General features: G+C 50.4%; 9 protein-coding genes across 9 annotated transcripts; 3 read left to right on the top strand and 6 right to left on the bottom strand.

The window, feature by feature from the left end:
• Positions 1-342: 342 nt before the first annotated feature.
• On the top strand, positions 343-3978 carry AA0111_g7804 (Tetratricopeptide repeat protein 1; the record flags this gene model as incomplete). Its single annotated transcript, XM_028654182.1, has 3 exons — positions 343-739; positions 791-2847; positions 2896-3978. 3 exons carry the CDS (start codon positions 343-345, stop codon positions 3976-3978), a joined length of 3537 nt encoding a protein of 1178 aa, XP_028504634.1.
• A 328-nt stretch (positions 3979-4306) lies between these two features.
• Positions 4307-7327, bottom strand: AA0111_g7803 (Vacuolar protein sorting-associated protein 18; the record flags this gene model as incomplete). Its single annotated transcript, XM_028654181.1, has 3 exons — positions 4307-4391; positions 4442-7049; positions 7111-7327. 3 exons carry the CDS (start codon positions 7325-7327, stop codon positions 4307-4309), a joined length of 2910 nt encoding a protein of 969 aa, XP_028504627.1.
• A 1658-nt stretch (positions 7328-8985) lies between these two features.
• AA0111_g7802 (hypothetical protein) lies at positions 8986-9693 on the bottom strand (the record flags this gene model as incomplete). The annotated part of the gene is made up of 1 exon (XM_028654180.1): positions 8986-9693. The coding sequence occupies one exon, from the start codon at positions 9691-9693 to the stop codon at positions 8986-8988; it is 708 nt and encodes a 235-aa protein (XP_028504628.1).
• Positions 9694-10330: 637 nt separating this feature from the next.
• On the bottom strand, positions 10331-11501 carry AA0111_g7801 (hypothetical protein; the record flags this gene model as incomplete). Its single annotated transcript, XM_028654179.1, has 5 exons — positions 10331-10619; positions 10677-10975; positions 11029-11122; positions 11172-11366; positions 11416-11501. The coding sequence occupies 5 exons, from the start codon at positions 11499-11501 to the stop codon at positions 10331-10333; spliced, it is 963 nt and encodes a 320-aa protein (XP_028504629.1).
• A 1172-nt stretch (positions 11502-12673) lies between these two features.
• Positions 12674-16420, bottom strand: AA0111_g7800 (hypothetical protein; the record flags this gene model as incomplete). The annotated part of the gene is made up of 1 exon (XM_028654178.1): positions 12674-16420. The coding sequence occupies one exon, from the start codon at positions 16418-16420 to the stop codon at positions 12674-12676; it is 3747 nt and encodes a 1248-aa protein (XP_028504630.1).
• A 619-nt stretch (positions 16421-17039) lies between these two features.
• Positions 17040-18302, top strand: AA0111_g7799 (hypothetical protein; the record flags this gene model as incomplete). Its single annotated transcript, XM_028654175.1, has 1 exon — positions 17040-18302. One exon carries the CDS (start codon positions 17040-17042, stop codon positions 18300-18302), a length of 1263 nt encoding a protein of 420 aa, XP_028504607.1.
• A 126-nt stretch (positions 18303-18428) lies between these two features.
• Positions 18429-19007, bottom strand: AA0111_g7798 (hypothetical protein; the record flags this gene model as incomplete). The annotated part of the gene is made up of 1 exon (XM_028654174.1): positions 18429-19007. The coding sequence occupies one exon, from the start codon at positions 19005-19007 to the stop codon at positions 18429-18431; it is 579 nt and encodes a 192-aa protein (XP_028504608.1).
• Positions 19008-19344: 337 nt separating this feature from the next.
• On the bottom strand, positions 19345-20782 carry AA0111_g7797 (putative amidase; the record flags this gene model as incomplete). Its single annotated transcript, XM_028654173.1, has 4 exons — positions 19345-19492; positions 19547-20345; positions 20393-20484; positions 20535-20782. 4 exons carry the CDS (start codon positions 20780-20782, stop codon positions 19345-19347), a joined length of 1287 nt encoding a protein of 428 aa, XP_028504572.1.
• Positions 20783-22065: 1283 nt separating this feature from the next.
• AA0111_g7796 (hypothetical protein) lies at positions 22066-25304 on the top strand (the record flags this gene model as incomplete). The annotated part of the gene is made up of 6 exons (XM_028654172.1): positions 22066-22127; positions 22175-22388; positions 22446-22505; positions 22564-22902; positions 22955-24738; positions 24803-25304. 6 exons carry the CDS (start codon positions 22066-22068, stop codon positions 25302-25304), a joined length of 2961 nt encoding a protein of 986 aa, XP_028504573.1.
• Positions 25305-25733: the final 429 nt, after the last annotated feature.

Below are 25733 nucleotides of genomic sequence, written 5' to 3'. Positions count from 1 at the left end.
TGAGGTGCGCAGGCGATTATTATATCAAAGGCCTCTCACATGATGCATGACATGGTATGATGTAGTCTACTTGTACAGCTGAATTCTACAGAGAAAGCGTTTCCACGGTTGCTGCCGTCAAGCATCAACGTCGCGCCAAGGCTCCCATTCCGCACGTTTCGCCGTTCCGCGCTCCCTAGAAGCTGTCACTCGCGATTCTTTATCCAACCACCAACGCAGGCACGAATCAGCCTCGCGCCTTTACCTCTTCACGCCTTCCCCCCTGCTATGTCGCGCTGATCCCGTCTCCACCCCCGAATCAATCGCGAAACCATCTCCCCCGACCGCGACTTGTCCGCAAACATGGCTGCAGTTTACGCTAATGGCGCGAATGGCGTGAACGGCGCTGGCAGCATGTTCCCACCACCACGATACTCGGATGTGCCCAGCTCCATCACCATCTCTGTCGCCGATGATGAGGGAGGCCAGCTCGATGTTGAAATCCCCTTGGACGAGCAGATCCAGGACGACCCAACCGAGCTATGCGACATTTTGGAGGCTGAGAAGAGCGCGACACCGACGTGGGTCCAGGTCGCCGTCGCCTATGCGAAGCGCAAGAGGATAGAGACGGCCATAGATGTGCTGAAACAGGCCACTCAGGTCTTCAATCGCGCGCGCGGCGAGGACAGGCTCAGCATCCTCAACGGTCTCTGCTGGCTGTACCTGCTCAAATGTCGCGAAGCACCGCGCGTCAGGCCTCGTAAGCCATCATATCATGTCCACGTACGTTCTCATGGCTGACACATACTAGAAAACGCAGATGGAGATGTCAAACTGAAGGAGTACTGGATCCAGTCGGCTACTGGCGTACTCAATGATGCCTCCCGTATCAGCCCCTCGCATCCCCCGCTGTTCCTCGCCCGTGGTGTCTTATACCTCCTCAAGGCTTCGCTCCAGGGCCCTGCGACTGCTGCCGGCTCTACAGTCAGCCCTGAGCGCATGGAGACGCTGAAACAGGCTGCAAAATGCTTCGAAGACGCGCTGAGAGCATCCAACGGAAGGAACCTCATGGCCAAGATGGGAAAGGCCCGTGTTCACTACTCCATGGGCAAGTGGGCAGACGCTCTGAAGGGATACCAGAACATCCTCGAGAGTTCTCCCGACCTCCTCGATCCAGATCCGCGCATCGGTATCGGTTGCTGTTTCTGGCAACTTGGTCACAAGGACGAAGCTGCCAACGCCTGGCAGAGATCTCTCGAGCTGAATCCAAAATCCAAGATTGCCTTGATTTTGATGGGTATCTACAACTTTCAGCAGACTGCCAACCTGTCCACGTCCGATCCCAAGTTCGCCGCATTGATCAAGAAAGCAACGGGTGAATACATCCAGCCCGCACTGAAGATCGACAATCAGTACCCCTTGAGTTGTGCCACGGTTGGTAGCTATCTTGCTCTGAGGAGGGACCTTGCCAAAACCGAAGACGTTGCGAAGCGTGCTATCGAGCTTACCGACACCAATGCCATAGCTAGCGATGGTTGGTACCTACGAGCCAAGGTTGCGCATCAACAAGAGAACACTTCGCTTGCCGCGGAATACTATCAGAAGTCTGACCAGGCTCGAGGAGGCGAGGAGCGAGGTTTCGTACCAGCCAAGTTCGGGCTGGCTCAGATGAACGTCTTGATGAACAACTACGACGGCGCCAAATTCCGTCTCGAGAAGATTCTCCAGCAATCGCCCAATGTGGAAGCGCAGACCCTCCTTGGTACCTTGTTTGCTGAGGACGTTTTTACCGCTCAGAACAACAAATCCACTGAAGACAAATCTGCAGAGTTGAAGAAGGCACTAAAATATCTCGAGAGCGTACAGAGCGCGTGGAAGGACCCCAAGAAGAAGGTCACTCCTGACCAGTCGGTACTGCTCAACCTGGCCAGGCTCTATGAGACGGAACACCCTGAAAAGAGCCTGAAGTGTCTTGAGGAGGTAGAGCAGATGGAGATCGAGGCCATTCCAGAGGAAGACTACCCAGAAGGAGTCGGAGAGGGCGCCGAACTCACAGCAGCACTTCGCCAACTCCTACCACCACAACTACTCAACAACATGGGATGTTTCCACTTCCAGGCCGAACGCTACGTACGTGCTCAGGAGCTTTTCCAGGTAGCCCTCAACGCCTGTGTTAACGCAGAGAACCGCGACGATACGATCGATACAGACGCACTTGTGACCTCTATCAGCTTCAACTTAGCCCGAACTTATGAAGCTGAGGGCCAAGCGGAGGAAGCTAAGAAGGTGTACAACAGTCTGCTGCAACGACACCCCGATTACGTCGACGCGCGCATTCGTCTGACCTACATTGCGCTAAGGGAGAACCCACAAGATGAGGGCCCCAGAGCGATGAAGGATCTCTTCAAAGAGAACGAGGACAATGTCGAGGTGCGCGCCTTGTACGGATGGTACGTCAACAAATCCAAGAAGAGGACGTCCAACTTCGCAGCGGATGACGAGCAGCGGCTCTACAAACACACTCTGCAGAAGTCTGATAAACATGACCGCTACTCGCTCATGGGCATGGGGAACATCCATCTCGCCATCGCGCGTGAGATGCCTCGAAGTTCAGAACAGGATAAAGAGAAGCGACGAAAGGGCTACGAGCGAGCAGTGGAGTTCTTCGACAAGGTGCTGCAACTCGACCCCAAGAACGCGTACGCTGCTCAGGGTATCGCAATCGCACTGGTAGAAGATAAGAAGGATTACTCGACAGCCTTGCAAATCTTCACCAAGGTGAGGGAGACGCTCAAGGACCACAGTGTCTTTGTCAACTTGGGTCACACATACTGTGAGATTAGGCAGTACGCGCGAGCCATCGAAAACGTATGCTTACCCTACTTCCCCCTGATATGTCATGCTAACACATCCTAGTACGAAGCAGCCTTATCCAGGAACAGGCATAACGACCCAAAGATTTTGGCTTGTCTAGGACGAACTTGGTATCTCCGAGCGAAACACGAACGAAGCCTCGCCGGATACCGAACAGCCCTCGACTACTCAAAACAAGCCCTCAAGGCCGCTCCTGCGGACCTCAACTCCCAGTTCAATGTCGCCTTTGTCCAGTTTCAGATTGCTTCACAGGTTCACCAGCTCAAAGAGACGCAGCGCACGCTTGAGGAAGTCGATGAGGCTGCAACAGGTCTGACTGAGGCAATCGAAGCACTTGACAAGCTCGCTAAGGAGGAGACGCCACCTTTCCCACGTGCAGACATTACCTCTCGTGCAAACATGGGTCGTAACACCATCGCAAAGCAGCTTGAGCGTGATCGCGAGCAGCAAGCAATATACGAGGGGGAGAACGCGACCAAGCTCGACCAAGCGCGCCGTATTCGCGAAGCTGAAGTACGTCGCCGTGAGGAAGAAAAGGCACGCGCGGAGGCAGAGGCTTTGGAGAAGAAGCGCAAGTACGCCGAAGAGCAACAGCGCCTACTCCAGCGTGACCGCGAGCTCATGGAGAAACGCAATGAAGAAGAGCGTAGACGCATGGAAGAGGATGAGGACAAGGAAGTCCGCAAGGCAGAGCGGAAAGCGCGCGGTCCCAAGGGCCCGAAGCGGAAGAAGAAGAACGCTGACTCTGATACCGACGATGGTCTGCCTTCTGACGACGATGAACCGCGTTCAAGGCGCAGGAGGACTACGGCTAGCGGCACCGAGGATCTATCCGACGAAGAGCGACCCCGTGAGAAGAAGAAGAGGAAGCTGGCTCGTAAGAGCGAACCTGCCGGTAAATACAAGTCGGCAGAGTTCATCGATGATGATAGCGACGAAGAGCCTGCCGGGCCTGCCGACGATGCTAACGCGGCGGGGGGCAGTGACGATGAAGGTGCTGCTGCAGCTGCAGCTCCTCGTCCCCGCAAAGCCCGCGTCGTCGACGACGAAGACGAAGATGACGACGCTGTCGCTGCACCGAAGGCGAATGGCGACGTTGCCATGGATGATGACGAAGACGAGTAAAGTCGTCTCATGTCAACTCATGGTCAAGTCTCATAGCTTTGGAGCTGAAGGAAGGCTCGCATTCGGCGTTTGAAATATCTTGTCTAATCTTCTGCACTGTTATAGTTTTCCATCTCACATTCTTGCATCAGCGCTACGGCGTCTTGGGGACGGAACATGAATCATCATCAGCTCGTCTATTCTATAGCACCACTAAAATTTGTATACCACACGCACGGGGGCGGAATAGAGTAGTAAGCCAAGTAAATGTACAATAGAGCTTTCTTCGAAATTTTCTACTTTTGACTTGAAACGACTGCTTGTGATGCAAAACGTAGTAGTAATCTGTTCAAAGCGCCCATTCATCCTTGTCGTCTGTCGCGCTGATAAAAGGCTCGTTGACGAGTTTAACAGCAAGTTCACCGCACAACACACTATTCACGTTAGCAACCTGATCTCAAAAGACACATCAAAAAGGACTTACCAACTACTCCCAACCAAGGCATCCAACTCCCTAATCGCCCTCTCCCTGCCCTTGCCCACCTTGACCCCTCTCTGCACCTCAGCCTGCAACTCTGCAATCCTCTTCCCCCTCGCAATACCCGCAAGCTCCACCACCCTCTTAGCCAGACAATCACTATGAAAAGCATGTTGGCAGGGAAACACAAAGAACTGGCGAGCCAACAAGGGTAAACCACAGACGTAGCATCGCTCCCCCGGTTCCACAATAGCATATCGTTGCTCCAGGGCTTTGATATCGGATTTGATGTGTGTGGCCGTCGCTTCACTATCGTCCATTTCCTGTTTCAGGCTATCGATCTTGTGACTGTAGTCCTCTAGCGCAGCGCAAATCTCCTCTTTGAAGTCGTCGATGACGACGAAATCGGGGAAGAAGGGAATCAGGTCTTCTATCCTGAGTAGGTCGACTCTTCTCAAGAACTCGATAGCCGTCTTGATGCCGCTGGATTGCGAAATCACCTTCTTGGCAATGGCGAGCCAGAGCTTCTTGCGCAGAGGGGGGGATGTGTTGGACCGGTCGGCAACGGTGGACGCGAGGTCTACTTCATCGTACTTCAGGGCGAGGTCGACGGCTTGCACGTATTGTTGCATGGAGCTGTAGATGTGGACACATGATTGGACACGTTTGTGTTGGATACAGAGGCGAAGGGCAAAGTCTGCGTCGTAGTTCTGTTCGTGGGCGAGAGATTGGCCTTCGAGGTAGGCGAGGAGGGCGGATTCGTCGGGGGTCGGGTGCGAGGCGTAGATAGAGATGAGAGTGTTGTGGATGGCCGCGTCGGTAGAGTTGTGTTGGTTGATTTCGAAGAGGAGGTAGCGGACTGCTTGATTTTGGGCAAGTGAGGCTTTCGTGTGGTTGTTGTAGTTGAGGAAAGCTGGGATGAGCTTTTGGGCGTCGAAAGTCGAATGGCGCATCATGATGTCAACCAGCTCGACGGGCACATGTGCCATCAGAACGGAACTGTATTTGTAGAAGATCTCTGGATCTGTCTGTTTTTTGAGGACGTCCAAAGACTCCTGCCATCGCTCGCGCTGCACCCAGTACGACAAGACGTAGTTATAGTCATTGACCACAGTAGCGAAGTACAGCAGTTCTTCCTCGCGACCGTGGCTGCTGATGATCTCATAGACGGTCTTGCGATCCAGATCAGCCTTGTATTTCGATACAAAGTCCTGGTACTCTTTACGGATGACCGACAATTGATCATGGGTTTCGGCAGTGTTCATACTCTCTGACAGCTCCGCCTTTGTGGTGATAGTGTCGTCGAGAGTGTTGAGCTTAGCCATATAGAGCTCAATTAGCCAGGTAGCGACCATGGTCCTCTGCATAATCGACGACTTCTTGAGTGTGGAGAGCTTCGTAACCAAGTACTTCCTCAGAGCGTCTTGCTCACCATTATCGATGAACGTCAATGCAACCTGCTCAAAGGGTTTCGTGCTTCGGCCGTAGACTGTCGCAGCCTCCATCCATTGGCTCTTGCCAACGAGGTAGTCACCAGATGCTGTTGCCACTGCATCCTTTTGAGCTGGCGTTTTGGCATACTGTGAAGCCGCCTCAAATTGTTGTGCTCTGAGCATGATCTTCCAGACATCCCTACTTTCATCAGTCACAACAATCTCAAAGATCTCCTGAGTCGTGAAGAGCCAGTAGGTATTCTTCTTCAAGTCCACCACCAGGCCAAGCGCACTTTGTCCGGGCTCCAGCACAACCTGATCGAGCACCACAGTATCGTCCAGACGGTTGATTGCTACGATTCTGCCTTCAACGAGCTGAAGAATATGCCACTGGCTCAATATCATCGAGCTGACTGCATCTTGTGTTCGCCGTGTTCGTCCGCTAGCGGTTTGTGAAGGTGGCACTTGGGATCTGGGCAGCATCTTCGCGTCTCCTAGAACTTTGCTGCCCAACTCAGAGGTATCTTGCGATAGATACAGCTTGCCGTGTAACACGCCTTGTGATGTAAGCCAACCAAAGATCCTCTCCGCGTTCGATTCCTCGCGATTTGGGTTCTCTTGGTTCTCTGGGGAGACAGAGAGCAGTGAAGTTGCTGTAGAGGCTACGTTCGACACCTCATGCACTGTCGCAGATTCGCTTTCGAACAATTTCGAGAATATAGATCCGCTGCCTTCGGATCCTTGACGTCCGACTTTGCCTGCGAAATGCAGGAAAGTCGAAGGTGTCGCTACTATGATACGCCGCAGATCTGTTCTTCCTGGCACCATATCCGTCCAGAGCCCCGTAATAGGACCATCGTTCGTCCTATATACGCTCTTCAGGTATCTCTCTTCCCTTCTGTAGAACTCGGAGGACGGCTCGATGTACACTTCGTAGACATTGCCGTCCGATGCTCCTACAAGTATTTCGCGCGTTGACGCTGTAGGTTGGGAGGGGTTCCACGATATGCTTTCAATGACAACACCTTTCAACCGTGATAGCGCCTTCGGTGTCCGTGATTGTGTATGGAGGTAGTAGTTCTCGGCGAGGGTAGTGGTTACGATGAGATGGGACGCGGAGGGGTCGAGGAAGAGTCGTCTAATGACGCCGATTTCTGACGGCTTCTTCGGTAGGTCGATATCTTGAATCAAGTAAGTAACTGTCCGTAATTTCTCTTCTTTGTGCGGCTTTGTACTACGAACCGTCTATATCAGCGGGACTATCCAGGTCTATACGCAAGATGCGCCCTGTGGACAGGGCCAGTACCACCACATTGTTCGCTACGGCAGCGGCCACAAAGTCGGAGGAGATGTTGAACTGCAGAGTGACGCGCTCTATGTTGAACATAGGGCCCGACGCATCCTCTTGCATGTTGCTCGTGCTAGGCGGCGCATACCCGCTCGAGGTATCGTAAGCCATGGCGGGCTTGGTGTGCAGCTCTCAGCTATCGTAGGTTCGTACTCATTATTCGCGCGACGATTCACAGCCCCTGTACTCTTCCTCGCCGTGCTGCTGAGTTCCGCTACAGCTATGAGCGCATCTGGTTGTTGGTGACGCCTAAGCTTGGAGCTTGGACTTCGGCGATGGGGCGGAGATAAGCCGGGGTTGGCATGGCACCACGTGAGTTCGCGTCCTCGCTCTTCATTCACTTCTGCGACCCATTCATCCTCTTAGTAGTATAAAGCTCTGCAGAGCCTCATGATGCTCATCTCTAAGTTTGTTATTCAAGCATTCGGGTCTGTAATGAGGCACAGATAGCCAAAAGGCTAAAGGTCAACTCACCTAGGTGAGAGCTGCCGTACTATCGATGGGTTCACCGTGAGACCCATCTGCTTATCCTCGCTCACCATCCTTCTACGGATTAGGCTACTTGTTTTGATCTTTCGCGTGCTCCAGCTCTGGGTTTCTCCCTCCACTATCTCTTCCTCAGAAGCACACGCGCAGCCGATTCCGATACAGACTCACATATCATGTAGCATACACCCTCTATCAATTGCATATATACTGATACAGGCAGGGAGCTCGGCAGTGAGATGGTGCAAGTGATCGTGGGCGCCGACAAAAAGCCTTTCACGTTCCACGAGAAACTCATTCGCCAACACTCAGAATACTTCTCTCGCGTGTTTGGACCCAGTTTTAAGGAAGGCGAAGAAAACACACTGTATCTTGACGAGGCCGATGAGACTTCCTGTCTTCTCTTCCAATCTTGGATTTACCTACAAACTGCTCGCTCACTGCACCCTTTGCTTGCGGCTTTCGAGGAAAATCATGCAGAAATTCGGATGTGTGATGAAATGTCCTTTTACGGCGCCTATATCCAAGATTTGATTTCCAAAGACACCGAAGTTGCTCTCAGGCGTCATTTGATTGACCTCTACATTTTGGCCGACGCTTATGAGTGTAAAGCCCTACGAAACGACATCATGAGTGCTTTTATGCGTCTCGACAGACGATCATTTACTTATATGGGCTTCGACGTGGCTCCCTTGGTTTTTGAATCCGTTCCGTCTTCCTCTACGCTTTGTACGTACATCGTCAGATCAACAGCAGCACTCTGGCCCCTGTATCTGGCCATTGAGGAGCAGCGACGACTCCAAGGGAAGTACCGAGGAGACACGGACTTTGCAAGGGACATACGTGATCCTTGCAACTTTCACGAGCATGCTAAGGACGAAGAGATGTGGCCATGCGATTCGGTCAGGGCGAGAGGGCAATCTTACATTAATGCTCCTATCTCAGCATGTATGGAAGTCATTGATGCGCAGTCCCCGAACTGAAGGTTGATATCAAGGGTCGCTATCGAAGAGATTGATGGGCAGGATTTCTACCAACGAATGACCAGCAAGGTTTATGAGATGAAGGGAACTGCACATTTTCTGTACACCAAGTCGGGTGTCTTTTAAAAAATATGCACATCGATACGATCCAGCTTGGTAGCCGTCCAAAGAGAATGCTCTCATAATCATAGACTACCCTCAATTGGGTTCACCATCTCATCCAGCACCACGACGTCTAGAGATGACATCGGCGATCCTTTTATCTCGTTCTTCATCGCGTCTAGATCCCTAATCAATTTATCAGTACATAACTTCGCTCTCGTCAGCTTTACGATAGCTTACCCTGCCAAACACCGTTCGGAATTCTTCCTGGTTCAGTTCAAAGAGATACGTAATATCCGGAGGACATCCTATCCAAGGACAGTGTTTCTTATGAGTAACCATCCCCTGATACACCTGTATACCGCTGAAGCCCTCATCGCGCAAACTATAGACGTATGGTGCGACTAAAGCTAATAAGTATGGCAGATACCAGCACAAGATGCCGCTACCCCCAAGCTTGTAGTAATTCTCCTTGTCCATTTGGAAAACAATAGTACTATCCTTATTTGATATCGCAGACAAGTTTTCCAGGTCGGCCTCCATGGAATCAGTAGGGGCGATGTACGGCATAGGATTGAGAGCGATGCGGAGGTGGTGAACAACATCTGCAGGAACGATACCTCGGTGCCAGACATCCTTCGTAAGAAACTTCTGTAACAAGCAATCCTCGGCATCAAAATTGAAGCGACCAGTACGATACCAGTGCTCGGCTATCTCTTTCCCCACTACTTCACCTGTGTACTCGACGAACTTCCACACGTCGTTACGCATACCAGGATCTTCTGGCATGGGTAGGTGAGCATCAAAGAAAGGGTGGCCTAGTTTTCCAGTTTCATCGTTGAAGGTTTCATGCGCTTTCAGAACGTAATGTTGCTTGTGTGGGGTAACGATCTGGTCATAAACCATATCTCTTAGCTCACGAGGCAGAGCTGTATGGAGTGCAGAACAGAACGCAAGCTGAGATTGACGATCCCGCTCGTAGAACTCGAGTAGGCGTTTGTCTCGGGTTGTTCTGAGATGATTCGATTAGTCGTACGTCGCTGATATCAGTGTGCGTAGCTCACTTGGCCGGAAGATACCCGGCATCCGATGTCCGATGTGGATTTGTCCTTGCTACACTCAGTGACCTGCAAATACGTCTTGATTTTATATTGCATGACCTACATTTCGTGCTGCATTGAATGCGAATAATTAGAATGATCAGCCTTCATCGTGGACGAGCAAAAAACGGAAGAAGCTAGCTGCGTGAAGTTTGAGTTCTATACTTGAACTTAAGACGTTGAGAAAAGCGTATATGCTATTATGAGTATTCATGGATTCGATTGCTTCTATACAAGAAAGCCAGGAGAATGATTACGACGGAGTCATTGATGTCCAAGCCACAATACGCGAAGGATCGCGCTGACTCAAAATGAGTCATGACGCAGGTACAGGGAGGCAAGAGATCAGCCTTCCGGTGAACATCTTCGCGAAAGATATACAAGAACTGTCTGTGCTGAGATGAAAACAATGGCGGAGGGAGCTTTCTCATATCGCATGATTTTTAGCCAATGTAGCCTTTCGCCTTCATCTCTTCTTCTGTCCATTTCCATAGTCTTTCGCCCAAATCATCTGGTGCATTGCGCGGCATAGTTATCTTGCTTTTCTTAGCAATTGGATCTAGGTAGCCCCCTGACATCTCCGCAGTAAAGTCTGTTCCAGCAACTGCAAAAAGCTGCGTCCAGCTTCCCTTGTCGGCGCTGATCATAAAGCCCACTGCGCGAAACAAACATCTCATGGGACTCGAGGATAAGATTGAGATGCCGGGCATATCGACATGATCAGTAAGATTGCTAGACAATGGGCCCAATCAGTAAAGGAACTGAGGCAAAGAAGTACATCGAACTCACGTGTCAATAATACCCGGATGCAGCGACGAAGTCCAGATTCCCTTTGTGCTCAGCATTTGGTGAAGAGAGAGCGCATGAAGGTAGTTCGCTAGTTTGCTTTGTCCATATCTCACCCAGGGACTGTAGCCGGAGCCTTGGAGGTTGATATCTCTGAACACAATGCCCTCAGATGGTGCCATGCGGTGGTTTGCGGACGACACGTTGACGATTCTGACCGTACCTACCGGCTTTGTAGTAGCGGTAGACTGGAGAAGCGGAATTAAGAGGTAGGTGAACAACCAGTGAGCGATGTAGTTTGTCTGTTGGACACATTCAATTAGCTACGCATCAGAATGGAAAAGGAAGACCTCACCTGCCATTGGAGCTCATATCCATCTTTGGATATCTCATTCGCGACGGCCATTATGCCAGCGTTGTTCACTATTCCATGCAACTTGTCTTCTTCGCTGTAGATGAGAGTTAGCAGCGATTCAATCGCAGGATCAAGTAGAGTACCGGAGAAATTGCTGTGCAGCACTCTTGACAGATTGCAAGTCCAACATATCCATCACAAGTACAGCAATACTGAGATCCGTTCGCTTGGTTTGTGCTCTGATCTCTTCTATAGCTCGCTGTGCCTTTTCTGAGGATCTTGCAGTTAGGTAGACTTTGGCGTTATGTTGAGCAAGATGTAGCACGGTTTGTTTTCCACTGGTGTAGATTAGCTAAAGGATGTCGTCGGTATGACATTGCACATTACATTCCACTGTTCCCACCTGTGACGACATAGACTTTACCAGATAAATCCGGGATGCCATTGTCTGGGTTGAAGGTCGAAGATAACATGATGATAGACTCTTGAGAGAGAAGTTGACGTATTCTAAGATAGGCTCACCGTATGAGCTGCTTGTGAAATATATTTGAAGTACGCAGATAGTGCCGAGCGCGTTGTGCTGCGGACGAAAGAGAACGGCAACCACGGACGACCCGACATGGCACCTTGGAAACACGATATGAATACCACCCAAACATTCGGAAAGACAAGAAACTTGGTAGAGACGACCGGACGAAATTGGCTGAGATGAGTTGCTGCTACTGCTCCAATGTATAGTGCTCTCAAACTCCGCTAGTTCTCCAAAAGCCCGCAACACTGTCAGATCGTGTCACAGCACGGACCACTCTTCAATCTTTCAACGTGGAGATGCTGATCTGGTGAAGCCCGGATCATGGTGGGCACCTTATCCAATGCCACTACCCTGCAGCCAAGTGATACACAAGTACAACGTGTCTGTGTGGGGTAACCCTGTCTAAAAATTGGTTTCGGCCGTAAGCGCCCATTTCTCCTATCGCGCTACTAATCAAATTCAGATTGTGCATTTAATGGGGTATAAAGCGGTCTTAAACAGTATCTCCTTCCTTCTGAACAGGAAAGTGCAATTTTCAACACCTGTGCAACACCGGACTGCGATTCGACCGAATCCTTCTTTACGCAACTGATAAACGACCGTACTGAGCCTCTTTAGTGTTGGATGTAGACATAGTATGTCGTGGAAATAGCGGCTCCGAGTTTACAAGTTGAAGTTCTAGTTTTGGATTTGGCTGAGTGTGGACCTGAGCTTGTCGAAGAGAAGAAGGTTGAACCTATTTGGTGGAATATCCACGCGCCCTCTATGCATGCGGTGTTCTACATTTATGAGGACACAACCAGGCGGAGTCTTGAGTTCAATAGGCAAGCGACATACATGAGCATGAACGCGTTAAACGAGGAGACCTGACTGAAGGCTCTTGGTGAAAGTGGTCTCCTCCAAGAAAGTCGGAACGAGATCGAGATTGCCACATTTGAAGTTTCGCCTGTGCCAGGCGACTGCAAAACTTGATGAAGCGATCTGCTGCGAGATGCGTAACATAACTTGAATCATCTATCAGTAGACTGGTACATAACAGCGCTAGGGTATCTGCTTTTATCCAAACCTTTCCAACACTCCGAGCGCAACGCGCAATCCATAACCTCATTCCATCTAAGCACGTTCAAAATCCACGCTTCCTCTCATCCTGAACCCCGTGCTTATTCTCTCAATCGGACTCTGTCTCTCAGCTCTATCTACACTCAATCTATCGGGCATCGTAGTCGTTCCATTCAAGCCATTGAAGCCCTTGGCAACACCCTTCTCCGGGCTCCTCCCAGTACTGCGACTAGCGATAGGAAGCAACGAACCACCGTCGGTTCTCCTTGCACTGCCGAGGTAGCTTTCAATGCTACGCCTGCCATCCGGGCGGTATGCCGTACTGCGCCCGCGGCTGAGTGCCTGTTCGATTGTGCGTGTGTCAAACGGGTATTCGAAATCGGTCTTCTCAATACCACTGTAGGGGTCATTGGCCTCGCGTTGGCTTCGCTGATTTTCAGTCTTGCGTTTGCGGAAACGCTGTTTTAATTCGCGGAAGAAGTCGCCAATCGCATCGAAGGAAAGCGCGATGGCGATAAACGGTATGGAGATTGCGAAGCCAATGCCGAACATGTATTTGCTGACATATGATAGAGGGAGAGAAGGCTCGCCACCTCCTGGTTCATGTGGAAACTCTTGGATATTGATAGTGAACATGGCTGCGATGAATGACAGAGGAAGGAAGATGATGGTGACAATCGTAAACACCATAATGGTCTGGCTTTGTCTTGCAGTGCCAGCAGCCTGGTCTCGAGCGAAACGTGCTTCGAAAGCGTTAGCATGCTTCTGCTTCAGATCGAGCAGATCAGTGATGGATTCGTAGATGCGCTTGGCCTGCTTGTCCATTCGTTCAAGATCCTTGATATGTGTGTCAATCGTCTTAAGCATGTCTTTGAACCGCCTCTTGAGGTCTTGCTGACTCTTGTGCTCTTCGCGATATATGTCTGTGATGCTTGCCTCCATGTCTGGCAACACATTGCGTTGGTCTTCCAGCACCTTCGCTATCATGTTGAGTTCGTCACGAATGTCCTTGGTCTCTGCTAGCAGGTCGGTTTCGGCGCCGATATCCAACAGCTTGTCGACGAATAGTGGGGCATGAGCAGCTGTTCGATCGCTGTTGTCGTACTCGAATGCTTCTTCTCGAACCGGAGGATCAGCCAATGCATGCGCGTGTGAGTGATGCGACGAGTGTCGACGATTCAGATGTTCTCTTTGCCTTCCCTCAGCCTCTAGATGTCTCGAGAAGCGATTGGGCCGTCTGTGATGATGTAGCCACTCTGATGCTTGTGCCGACGCAATGTTGAAATCTTTGAAAAGCATGGTTTCCATCTCCGTAGCATCGCCAATACTTGACTCAAACATGTCCAGAAACTGGTAGTCTTCGTCGCCAACGCGATGTCTGTCAAAAACACCACTACAGCGGCCAGTGATGATCATCGCAAGATCGTATACACTGCGCACCGGATCCCTTGTCTTGCTGTTTATATCCTCAATGACACCATCAAGAACGTTGAGCGGGTCGTTACGAGGCTGCTGCCATCGTTGAGGGAAAGCCGTCACTATCAAGTCTTTTCCGAGTGTCCACATCCATAGTTGGTCGACCATGAAGATTTTTGGGTCGACATGCTGCGGCTCGTTCGACTTGCATTGGTACCGATAAACAACTTGATCTCGATCTCGCGATTGCGTATCGATGTTGTGGTAGAAGAACTGATCCAAGGTGCGTCGCACGTGCAATGAGACTTGTGAGGATGTCAAGTGAGCTCTGAAAAGCATCTCATCGTAAGTTGACGCGCGGTAATACTGCGGCTTGGACGTGCCTCCTTCATTCTTCTCGCGCTCTTTCATCTTCTGCGTTCTCGAGATCGCAGCTTGCATTTCCTGCCGCCGTCGATCGGTTTCGAAATGAAGGTAAGGCATGAAGGCGAAGATGTTGCCCTTCGCTACGACTGTTGGGTCTTTACGTCCTGGACTACCAGGTGACCTGAGGTGGCCACTGTTGTTGAGAGAAGAGCTGGTATTTGTTCGTTTTGCATAGTGTTCTGGGCCTCTAGTCGGTGTTTCTGTTCCACCAGATCGCTTGCCAGCTTGCTTGGATCCACCCCACTTTGGTGTCTTCTTGGGTTTGTCTTTTGCTTTACTTCTCCCTTCCCTGGCAGTCGCGTGCCCAGAGCCCGTCCCTGCAGTACCATCTGTCTGATCTGTATCTAGGGTATTGGTCCGCATGGGTGTGCGAGGGAATGGTGACGACGATAACTCTTGCGAACCAGCTACCGCATCAATACCCAGGCCTAAACCACTATTTACCATGATCTGTGGTATCTGATCGGCACCATCAGAAAGGTCTGAATCGTCGTGGTGCTTCGGTGCACGCGGTGTGCTCTGACACAGCGGTCGCATGAAGTGTGAGTGGATCTGTTGTCCTCGATGCTGGTGGCTGAAGGACCGTTCAAGCGCCTTGAAGCCCTCCACGTCACTGGCACCTTCTTCGATAAATGCTTTTGTGAGCAATGCCTCGATCCAGGCCATGTTATTAGCAGGAAGGTGGATCCATCGGAAGGTTGTCGCCTTGGATTCCTTGGGTAGAATTGAGACAGCTGGCTTCCTTGGATTGATAGCATCACGGGCATACAGCAGCTCGAAGACAGATTTTCTTGAGACGTTGTTTTCGTTATGGAAATTGCCAAAGTCGACAACAGTAGCATGGAAACCGTTCGTAGCGCCAAGGGCGTCTTCGCTAAGTGCTTCGACCTGGTTGTGGGGTGCCAGGGCATTGATAATGTCCTTGCGCGCAGGGCTCTTGCTTAGTGCGGCACGCAAGAATGGCGTAATACCGGAGTTGTCTTTGGCTGCTCGTTTGACATCCTTCCTTTCTAAGAGACACTTGACGATGTCGAAATGACCAGCCTGCGCCGCGACATGCAGGGGTGTCATGCCAGTAAGTAACTTCGCGTTGACGTCTGCTCCAGCGGCCATCAATATCTTCAGCACCTTTACACTTCCTTGTTGACAGACATTGTGTAAAGGTGTCCAGCTTCCATCACTCTTTGCACCCACGTCTGCGCCGTGGACGAGCAAAAGCTCGATGATGTCGTCTCGGCCGTGTGCGATTGCCAGGTGTAGTGCTGTCTTTTGTCTGATCTCAATAGCGTTCACGTTCGCCCTCGGAAGCCTGGTTCGTCTCAGTAGCATTTCGCACAGCTCCTTCTTTCCAGTACTGGCAGCCCAATGTAACGGGCTTCGCTTCTGGTCGTCCTGACCCTCCGGTCCATCGATCGCGATGTTTTGCCTCAGCAACTCTGCGATGACATCGCGTCCCCAGTTGCAGTGCTTGTCTGCCGCCAAATTGTGAAGCACGTTCCGTCCTGTATTGTCCTTCTTGTTGACATCGGCACCACACCTTAGCAGCTCATGCATGATGTGGAAGTAATTCTTCCAAGCAGCCGTCATGAGGGCAGTCCGTCCCTGCTTGTCTTGCGCATCCACATTTCCTCCAAACTTCAACAACAGTTGTACAATCCCGACATGGTTCTTCTCAATTGCTTTGAACAGTGGCGAAACCCGGCCACCTGGCGCGCCGTCGGGTTTCGCACCACTCTTGAGCAAGTATTCCGTGATGTATATGTTGCCGCGCTCGGCTGCGCGCATCAAACCTATGCGTAGGAGGTGATCGACGGGTTGCGACTTCGCTTTCGCATGCTCGATAATCGCGATCGCATCGTCGTGTTTCTTATCCTCGATGGCCTTCAAAAGACGCGGTTCGACGCGCGCATTCAGTCCAGAGTCGGCGCCATCGCTTGATCGTGATGGTGAACGACCCATATCGGCTACATGCTCTGGCTGCGACAAATATTCGTTTACATGCGCGTAACGGTACGAGGGTGGATGTACGTTCGATTTGGGATGGGATTGAAGATGCTTCAATGTCGATGAGGTCTGTTGCGCTTATCGTCAAAAGCCATTCTTCCCCGGAGGCTCCTGATTCTTCGGTTTGCGATCGTTGCCTTCATGGCGGTGGATGGTCGCATCAGCCGCAGGCCTAATTCAAGCTAAGAACATCCCCGGTTGCGACGTGCATGAGCACACGTGATGATCGGCATCTCATGCATCGAAATGAACACGTTCGTCAAGGTACGAGGTAGATGGTATTTATTGAGGACTTAGCGATAGGAAGTGGAAGAACCGAAGCTTACGATCGTCGGGTTGGGGTTTGTGCCTGGAGATCCGGGTATTGCGGGGACGGTAGGCCAACTCACAGCGCGGCGTTGACGTCGGCGCGCTATTACTGTGCTTTTTCAATGACTCGACACCGCATTGTATGCATTTCCCATCAAGTGTCACACCGTTGATTCCTTTGACGCGACCGTGAGACGCGTTCTTAGCGTGTGTCAAGCCGTTTGCCAGCGGATAATGCAGGTGGTTCCTTGACCTATAAACAGCTATGAAGACCGAGGACTATAAACCGCGATCGGCATCTAGAGTCTGGCTACCAACTCCATCTTCAACATTTACACATCGGAAGCCGAAGAGTTCAACACTCTCTTGGCGCTTCTTGGTTTTGATCACCAGCCTCGCTCTCTACGCTATGTACAACGGCCTAGCTACTTTGCGCCCTATGGCCAACGGATTATCACGGTCTACGAGCTCGATCTTCATCCCGTTCATCTACAAATTTAGCCCCAAACATGTCCCACAAGTCATGTGTAGCATCGAAGGGGTCAACATCAAGATGCCTGTAGACACGGGGTCCACCGGCACGTTGATAGGAGCTCCAATACTTCCAAATATATCGCCTACTGAGGGCAAACCAGCACACCACTTCTTCACAAGCAGCAAGATTCTCTATGTAGGCCGACTGGTGAAGCTGCCAATGGATTTTGTTGGTGAGGCTGGCTCCTACGCGACCGCGAACGTGCCTGTTTTGATTGTGGACAGAAGCTGGAGATGCCCTTGGTACAATCCCAGCAAAGACCGATTCGAATGCCCACTTGGTCCAGACGGGGAGCAGGCTGAAGAGAGGGATACCTCGGAGATCACCTACATGGGTGTAGGCTTTGGAAGAAACAGCCCGAAAGACGGTATGCCGTTCGCGACACCGAGCATTAACCCGTTCTTGAATATCGATGCGATTGATGGGGAACCGATACAAAACGGAATGATGCGAGCTGGATATATCATATCGACCGAGGGAATCCAGATAGGGTTAACGCCAAGGAACACAAAAGCCTTCGCGTTCTCTAGTTTGGATCCAGGATTAAATCATGGCGAGGATGCGAGGGATTGGGCGATGGCAAAGATGTGCTTTAGCATCAACGACGAAGGGCGTAATGACGGTACTCTTCTTGTCGATACTGGCGTAGCGCAAATGTACATCAGAGCCGAACGGGACGTTTCAATCCCGACTGTTGTCATCCCAAACCCCAACCCAAACGGTCACACAAAGATGGTGAAGCGCGTGAAGCCTGGTACCAACATCACCGTTGGCTTCCCATCTCTAGACCAACCAGCGACATCATACTCGTTCGTCGTTGGTGAGAAATCGCTCATCGAACCCAACTATGTGTTTCCGCAATTACCAGAACATCCTCCGTATATCAATACTGGTCGGAACTTGTTGTTTGGCTACTCGATAGCTTTCGATGCGGTAGGAGGGCGTTTTGGCTTTCGTCCGGTTGGCAATCATGGCTCTTCATCTGTACTGTAGTCTTCAACCATGCCATCGAGCAGACATCACATTGTGCGCTCACGTCTTTCTCTCTTTGCTTCTTCCCGCCCTTTGGTCGATACCAAGTGTTATACCAAGTCCGTCTCCTTTGCCCAGACCATCTAGTCATTTCACTGTCATGCTCCTCATTGGACTCCGGAAGCCTTCCCGGAGGTCCTTGTATTCCTCAACTGCTTTGACGACGACGCCATGCGCCTGCTCACTGTCTACGCCGAGACCGACCACAACAATTGCACCAACAACACCTTCCACGCCCTTGACAAAGACAGGGTATCCGCCACCTTCAATGGTGTATCTTGACCACTCGTCGCCGCTCATGGCATTGTGCTCGGCGAACCTTTTGTAGTCTCCTTCGAATTGACAACTCATGAACCAGGTAGAATGTCCCCATCTCAGCACAGTGTTGCGCTTCCTCTCCGACCACTTCTCGTGATCGGGCATTATGCCAGGCAAACTCGGCGAGTGGAACAGCGTCTGATTCGCAGACGAGATCTGGATAAGCGCGGGGCATTCGGCGGTTCTTAACGCGTTTCGGAGGATATTTCCAATGACCCAGGCATGCTCGCATGTAAAGTGATTGAAGGTGAAACTCCTTTCCTCTTTTGCCAGTTCGGTCAGGTCGCGTGTTGGTTTGGGGAGCGTGTTGAGCATCTTGTTGGTTGATTGCGAGGACGAGTGCGACATGGAGGGCGCTTCGGTGGGGGATGGCTATAGGTAGGGAATATTCACATATAGCACATGTAAATTATGGATATCCAGAAGACGGGTCTGGAAGATAGGGGATGACGCGTCAATGGCGCGACAGACGGAAGTCGAAACAAAGACGATGGCGGCTGTCTGTTCCGATGGGGCAACGACAGCCGGCAGTCGGGTCGTGCCGCTGTCTAGCTCCACGTTTGAAACGAGACTGCAGCGCGCACTTCGCGTATACATTCCATGTTTTAGTCTTCTTTCATCTATACATTGTAACAACACTTTTCTATGCCAAGGCCTCCGGCATACTGTACATATGACTGCTACTCTATGTTCCCATGATATCCCAGAGCTCAGTGCGTGGTATGATATACGGCTTCACCTTAGCCCTTACAAGTGTCCGTTGTTCAAAGGCGTAGGCCAATCCAATAATCTTTGCATCATTGAATTTTGCACCTAGGAAACTGAAACCAAATCTATCCCGTCAAAGTCAGCATCGCACAAGCAACCATTATTTGCGAACCACGTACGGAATATTGGGCGCCGAGGACACTAATCCATCGGCGTCCGAGACGATGGGTTGATCAGACTGCATGGCCCCAATCGGTACAGAAACGATCGGCGCACCAGCAACAGCGGCAAAGTTCCAAGAAAAATGTGATGGTAGTAAGACGGCGTCGAGATTATGCCTCTTGATGGTACCCAGTAGGCCTCCTTCACCGTCATAGTAGAGACCTTGCTGATATGCTTGCCAGAATTCAGCTTCAGTGTTGTTCCAATTTTGCAGCGCAAAGTCCCAAAGCTCTGTGGGTTTGCTTGGGTATCCTTCAAGTGAACTATCCTGCGTCCATCTGCGTAGGTCAACTAGGTTTTTGATGTTGTGTGGATTGTAGACAAGTTGTTGCAGGTAATTTTCGATGTTGACAACGAAGTCAGCGCCCATGATCTTCGCGCCTATCATACTGTCGTCTAGAAACTCTCGCGCTGCAGGGAAGTCGCTCTCTACGATCACAGCACCAGCCGCGCGTAGAACTTCCAAAGAGTCGTCAAATGCCTTGACCATTGACCGTGTGATTTCATCTGACATCAGTCGAATGACATTACGAGGCACACCCAGCCGCGCACCTTGAAGTGCAGAGAGTTTGCAGGCACCAACAAAGTCCATGTCCACTTCTTCTGGGATAGCAGAAGTGTAGTTGTCATGGATATCAAAACCTGCAATGCCTTGAAGCACGTACGCTGAATCTTTTACGGTTTTTGTAAGAGGCCCGATGGTGTCCATGTGCTCGCTGATCGGAATTACAAGATGTCGAGATGTGAACCCAACAGCTGTGCTTTGTTAGATCATGACTTATCTGATATGTGGATGTATATACTTGGCTTCATTCCTACAACATTGTTATAACTGGCAGGATCGATTATTGATCCACACGTTTCACCACCTAGCGTGATTGTCGCCAGACCAAGACTGGACTGATCAGTTCGAAGCTCAGACTTGTCAAAAATAGAATGACTCACGATGTTGCCACAGCACTTCCGCTTGAGCTTCCAGATGGGTCTTGATGGGGATAGAAGGGTCCGTATGTCTGACCTCCATACGCTGACCAGCCGTTGCTCGAATTAAGCGATATTCGAAAATTGCCCCATTCGCTGGGGTTTGTCTTTCCTAAGATTATAGCACCTGCTTCTCTCAGTTTCTTGGCCACTGTAGAATCAGCGGGGGCTTTGGCTCCAACTAAGGCGTAGGACCCGGCTGTGTTGTTCATCTTGTCTTTCGTGGCAATCTACATGCAACTCTAACATCAGTCTGGTTTCCTGAACTCAATCTCCGAGTGGCCGATTTGGAGCCGTCAGCTTTGTTGAATTCAACGTACCGTATCTTTAATGAGTACAGGTATACCATGTAAGGGTCTGTCCGTCAGCGGATGTCACAATGACCCCAGCTTGGATACTAACCCTCGTACCATACCTTCCGAACGTTCCTTGTCAAGCGCAGCCGCTATGATCAGCGCATCGGGATTGATCTCAGTGACTGGCCTCAAAACGTCATTTATCTCTTCGATGCGGGCAATATAGGTCTGTTAAACTGTTTTAGTCGCACTATTCTGGCGCCTGTTTCGCAGGAAGAACTTACCTTGACCAGATGTAAGCTTGTGAAAAGACTTTGTTCCAAACCATCGGCAACAACGTCAATATCTGCCTCGTACAAGCTCGGTAGTGGTTTGGCTAGAATTATATCGGTCAGGGCGCTCGTTGTCTAGATCTGGAAACCTACAGGGCTCAAGTTGTCGATTGAAATATACGCCCGAGACCGCGCCACCAATGATCAAGATACCGAGAAAAGACCCAAGAATCATGACTCTCGAGTAATGGGACCAGTACTTCAGCTCTCTCTTGGAATCTCCTGTGGATAATTGATGATATGGATAGCTTGCAGGCGCAGTTTGTGCGAAATATTGTTTAAATGGAAACGCTAACCACGAACTGCTCGACGCAGTACCTATAGACATAGGACGAAGTCTTGCCGGGCGATGGTCCATAGTATCTTGTGCGGTGGCTATCGAGCTTTTGCAAAGATGATATCCAGGTAATATCGCGTTCACCGGATCCGTATTTCAGCAGGTTTTTGGAGGCATCAATGCTGGACCTCCAAGGCTGCGTTGCAGTTTGTTCTTTGGGCTGAGCTGATCTAGGCGCATACGGTGCTTAGCGCTAAGAAACCCCACACCAACATACCGATAGCACATAAGCGGTGCAGCCTGCTAAGGTGGTTTCGCAACAAAACACATTCGGTACTGCTACACATGATATGATGCGTTTCGCATCTAGCACGTCCGTCACATGCGACTCCGCATTCTGTTCATGATTTACTCCTGCTGCTTGATTTCAGTTTACCCGCCATGGCGCGGCTCCAAATGCCTTCGGCTGTTGGTGTGAATCTCAGGCGACTTGCCGCCATTCGAAATCCCCTCGCATTGACCTGACTTTCGTGTTCTTCGGCTTTGCGCAGCATTGGTGCCTGATGCGATGAAACATCGATCCTGCAGCAATGGCAACTAGCGATCTGATACTGGAACCACTGAGCAACGGAGCGGAGCCTTGGGCATTTAGGTGAGTCAATCTTGGATGTCACTTTTGCAAGAACTCAATGATTACAGTGTGATCGTTGTACCCGACTTCACGAAGCATGGCACAGCACCTGGAAACAGCCACCCTTGGCTCCATGAAATACTGCGACCACAACAAGCGCAAGCTCAAATCATTCGATTCAACTACCAGATCACCATGAAGGGCCCATCTGTTTGGCACCAACTAAGGCAAAGTGCCCAAGATCTGGTCGATGTATTCCGCAGCAAGACCGACTTGCACAAGGTAAGACAATGGTCGATGTAACAAAGCAGTACAAAGCTGATTTAAGCCTATCTGAAGATGCTAGCAAAGCCTATGATTTTCGTTGGCCATGGCTTGGGAGGCCTTATCGTGAAGCGCGTATGTTGTCTCGGTGATCCAAATCTCTGATAGACAGTCCATCACTAACATTCGCAAGGTCTTGACTATCCTCGCGACTCCAACCCTATCTGGGTCAGAGCCGCGGCCTCGTAACAAAGACGTGTTGAGGTTGATCTCTGGCGTTATATTCTTCGGTACTCCGCATGTCAGGAACAATGATAGTAAGAATTGGCACAGACTAACAAACCTGCTGAAATTCACCGGTGTCCTTCCATCACGATTTCTAGCCTCATCTGAAAGAGAAGCCAAGACTGCAGTCTTCACATGCGACGAATTCGAAAGGTCGAGAGTCGAAATGCAGGTCATTTCGATTTACGAAACCAAGAATACGAAAATTAAGACACATCGTTACTGGCCCCTCAGAGACGAACTTCCTGTAAGACTAGATCACCTGAGTATCTTGCCTAACCAGCTAACATTGTATCAAGTTAGTCGATAGAGTTCTTGCTGAGACATTTGCTATGAAGGAACAGCTTCTAGGAAACGAATTTGCTCATGAAGGTGTGAGTAACGTCTTACCACAGTCACATATACAAAAGCATATCACCTTGCTATTGATGTCTGCTCTTGGAACTGGTAGACAGGGCACGACAATACGACCTATCCAAGATCCAACTACCACACAAGCACAAGACGATCTATGGGAAGAATCCGTTGCTCCGCTCTCCGTAGATGGCAATCGGCAGAACGACTCCAACTCGTACAATGCAGCCAGCCGTAGGCATGGCACATCAGAGGGCGCCGACTTGGGTTCCAGCTTACCATCCAACTTTGACGTCATTCCGTCCGATGATCAGGGAAACTATGTTGCCGATGTAGCGGAGACAAGTACGTGGCCATGTCACTTGTGGGGAGGATTTGAAAGTGAAACTGACTTCACTGGCCGCCACGAAACTTTCGCTGATATCGATGCCTGCTTTTTCCCATCCGCAGACCAAGAACAGGAGCGACTTTCCGAACAATCTCCTGAGCTGCCATGTTGCTGCATTAGTGGTCTTGGTGGTATGGGTAAAACATCGACGGCGATTCAATATGCATTGGCTCGTCAGAAGGAATTTGATGCTATCTTTGTTGTGCAAGCCGACTTGCATGCTAAACTATCCGATCAATTTTCAAAGATTGCACCCGCGCTAGGTCTCATCGAAAAAGTCACCGATAACAATGACACAGGCAGCGAAGACGTGGATCTTATCGTGAATCGCAGTAAGGCATTAGAATGGTTGGCAAGCCCCAAGTTCGCCACTTCAGCACTGGAAGAAAGAAAAAGAGCTCTGGATGGTACAGAATCTCGAAAGCTTAATTGGCTGCTGATCTTCGACAATGTGGAAGATTCTTCTATGCTCAGAGACTACTGGCCAAGTGGCAGTATTGGCTGTGTGCTAGTCACAACGCGCGATGCAAGGAACAGCGACTACCTTGCCTTACAGAGCCGCACCAGGCACATATCCTTGGAAGGCCTAGATCCTACATCGGCATCAGAGCTCTGTCTCAAATTGAGCTGCATAGCTCCCAGCGTCAGTAATAATGCTGATGCTTCCAGCATCGTGGAGAAACTTGGATATCTTCCGTTGGCAATCCGACAAGTTGCCGCTTATATTTTCAGGAAACGCATGACCCTCGAAGACTTTCTAATACTGTACGACAAAACATTACTAGATGGTAAGGAGGGCGACAGGAATGGTTATTCGTGGAGTTACGACATCATTACGTCTTGGGCACTTGATGCTTTGAGCGCACATGCACAATCCCTGATCGGCATCTATTCCTATCTCGATCCTGATGGAGTGCAAGATTCTCTCCTGACCGACTCCCTGGAGAATCATCGCAATAGAAAACTTCCAGCAAACTGCCCAGATGATAAGTCTGTGCATATAGACGCTCGTGGTGAGCTGCTCAAAAGCTCTTTGATTCGAGGCAATCTGAGCAAGAAACCTCTCGTGATTCGCATGCACCGATTGGTGCAGACAATCACAGTGGTTAGAATGGCTCACCTGCAACGAGATGAGGTTTTCTCTTTTGTCGCCTGTGCCATATATGATGCCTGGCCGTTCACCGAAAATAATTGGGATCATCAAGTTGGTTTGTGGTCCGCGCAGGAGATGCTGGTGCTGCATATCTTCAGGTTGACTGATATTGCAAAAGCTCACGGGATTAGCGGCATCGAGGTTGAAGTGAAACGCAAGTTTATAGCGCTATTGTCCGCTTGTGGTTGGTGAGTAACCTTTTTGCCGCATGCAGTCTTCTTCTTGTACAGATCACTGATACTGAACTAATAGGTATGGGCAGGAGCGTGGCGATTTCGACTCTGGTATACCCCTCCTTGAGTTCGGCATCGATTTGTGCGCCACATCCGAGGACGATTTCCTCGATCTGCGAGCAGACCTCTCGTTCGGCCTTGGTGGTGCGACCTGTGACACCAACCGCTGGCCAAATTTCCTTTTTCATGCTAAAGAACAACTGCGTTACCGTCTTCGTTCCGACGCTCAAAAGGGTACTGGTCCAACATCCAACACGGCTATCGCTTATAGTGAGCTCGGCATAGCGCAAGCTCTCATGAAGCAGTACGGAGATGGCATACAGAACTGCGATAGGGCTATTGAAATCTATTCCACTCAATCAGATGTGGTAGATGGCACGTTCTTTCCAGCGTTCCCCAACATTCACCGTGCTCTCGCACTTGTTGGAGCAGGGCGGCCCGAGGAAGGCGAGCAAGGGCTCTTGGACCTGATCGCATGGGAAAAGAACCATGTTGAATCCGGGAAGGCAGACTTCAAGTAAGTTATATGATCTTCGACAGAGTGATGTATGTGGTCCGATCTTCATTACTGACGTACTTTAGACTCGGCTACGCATGGCACTGCTGCGGGCTGATATATTCTCGAACTGGCCGTTCAGATGACAGCTTCGAAGCGTACAACAATGCGTTTAGGAACTACAAAAATACCGTTGGTGAATTATATCATCGGTTCGGCAATGTTTGTGGGAAGATTGCAGAACATCACGAATCTCTCAAACAATTTGAAGCGGCCGAGTAAGTTGCTGAAGTCTGCATTGAAGAGAACAAACCACAAACTAAGAATACAAAAGCATGTACTTTGGCCTTGCGCAGAAAGCCTACGAAAGCCAACGTCACTTCCGTCCTGAACTTGCGCGACATTATTTCATACAAAGCCAAGCATTAGAACGCCGTGGTGATAAGCAAGCAGC

This window comes from Alternaria arborescens (assembly GCF_004154835.1).
Source record: "Alternaria arborescens strain FERA 675 chromosome Unknown contig_18, whole genome shotgun sequence".
In the NCBI taxonomy this organism is placed as follows: Eukaryota; Fungi; Ascomycota; class Dothideomycetes; order Pleosporales; family Pleosporaceae; genus Alternaria; species Alternaria arborescens.
Note: the sequence above shows the minus strand (reverse complement) of the source record. Positions and strands in the feature narration are given on the sequence as shown.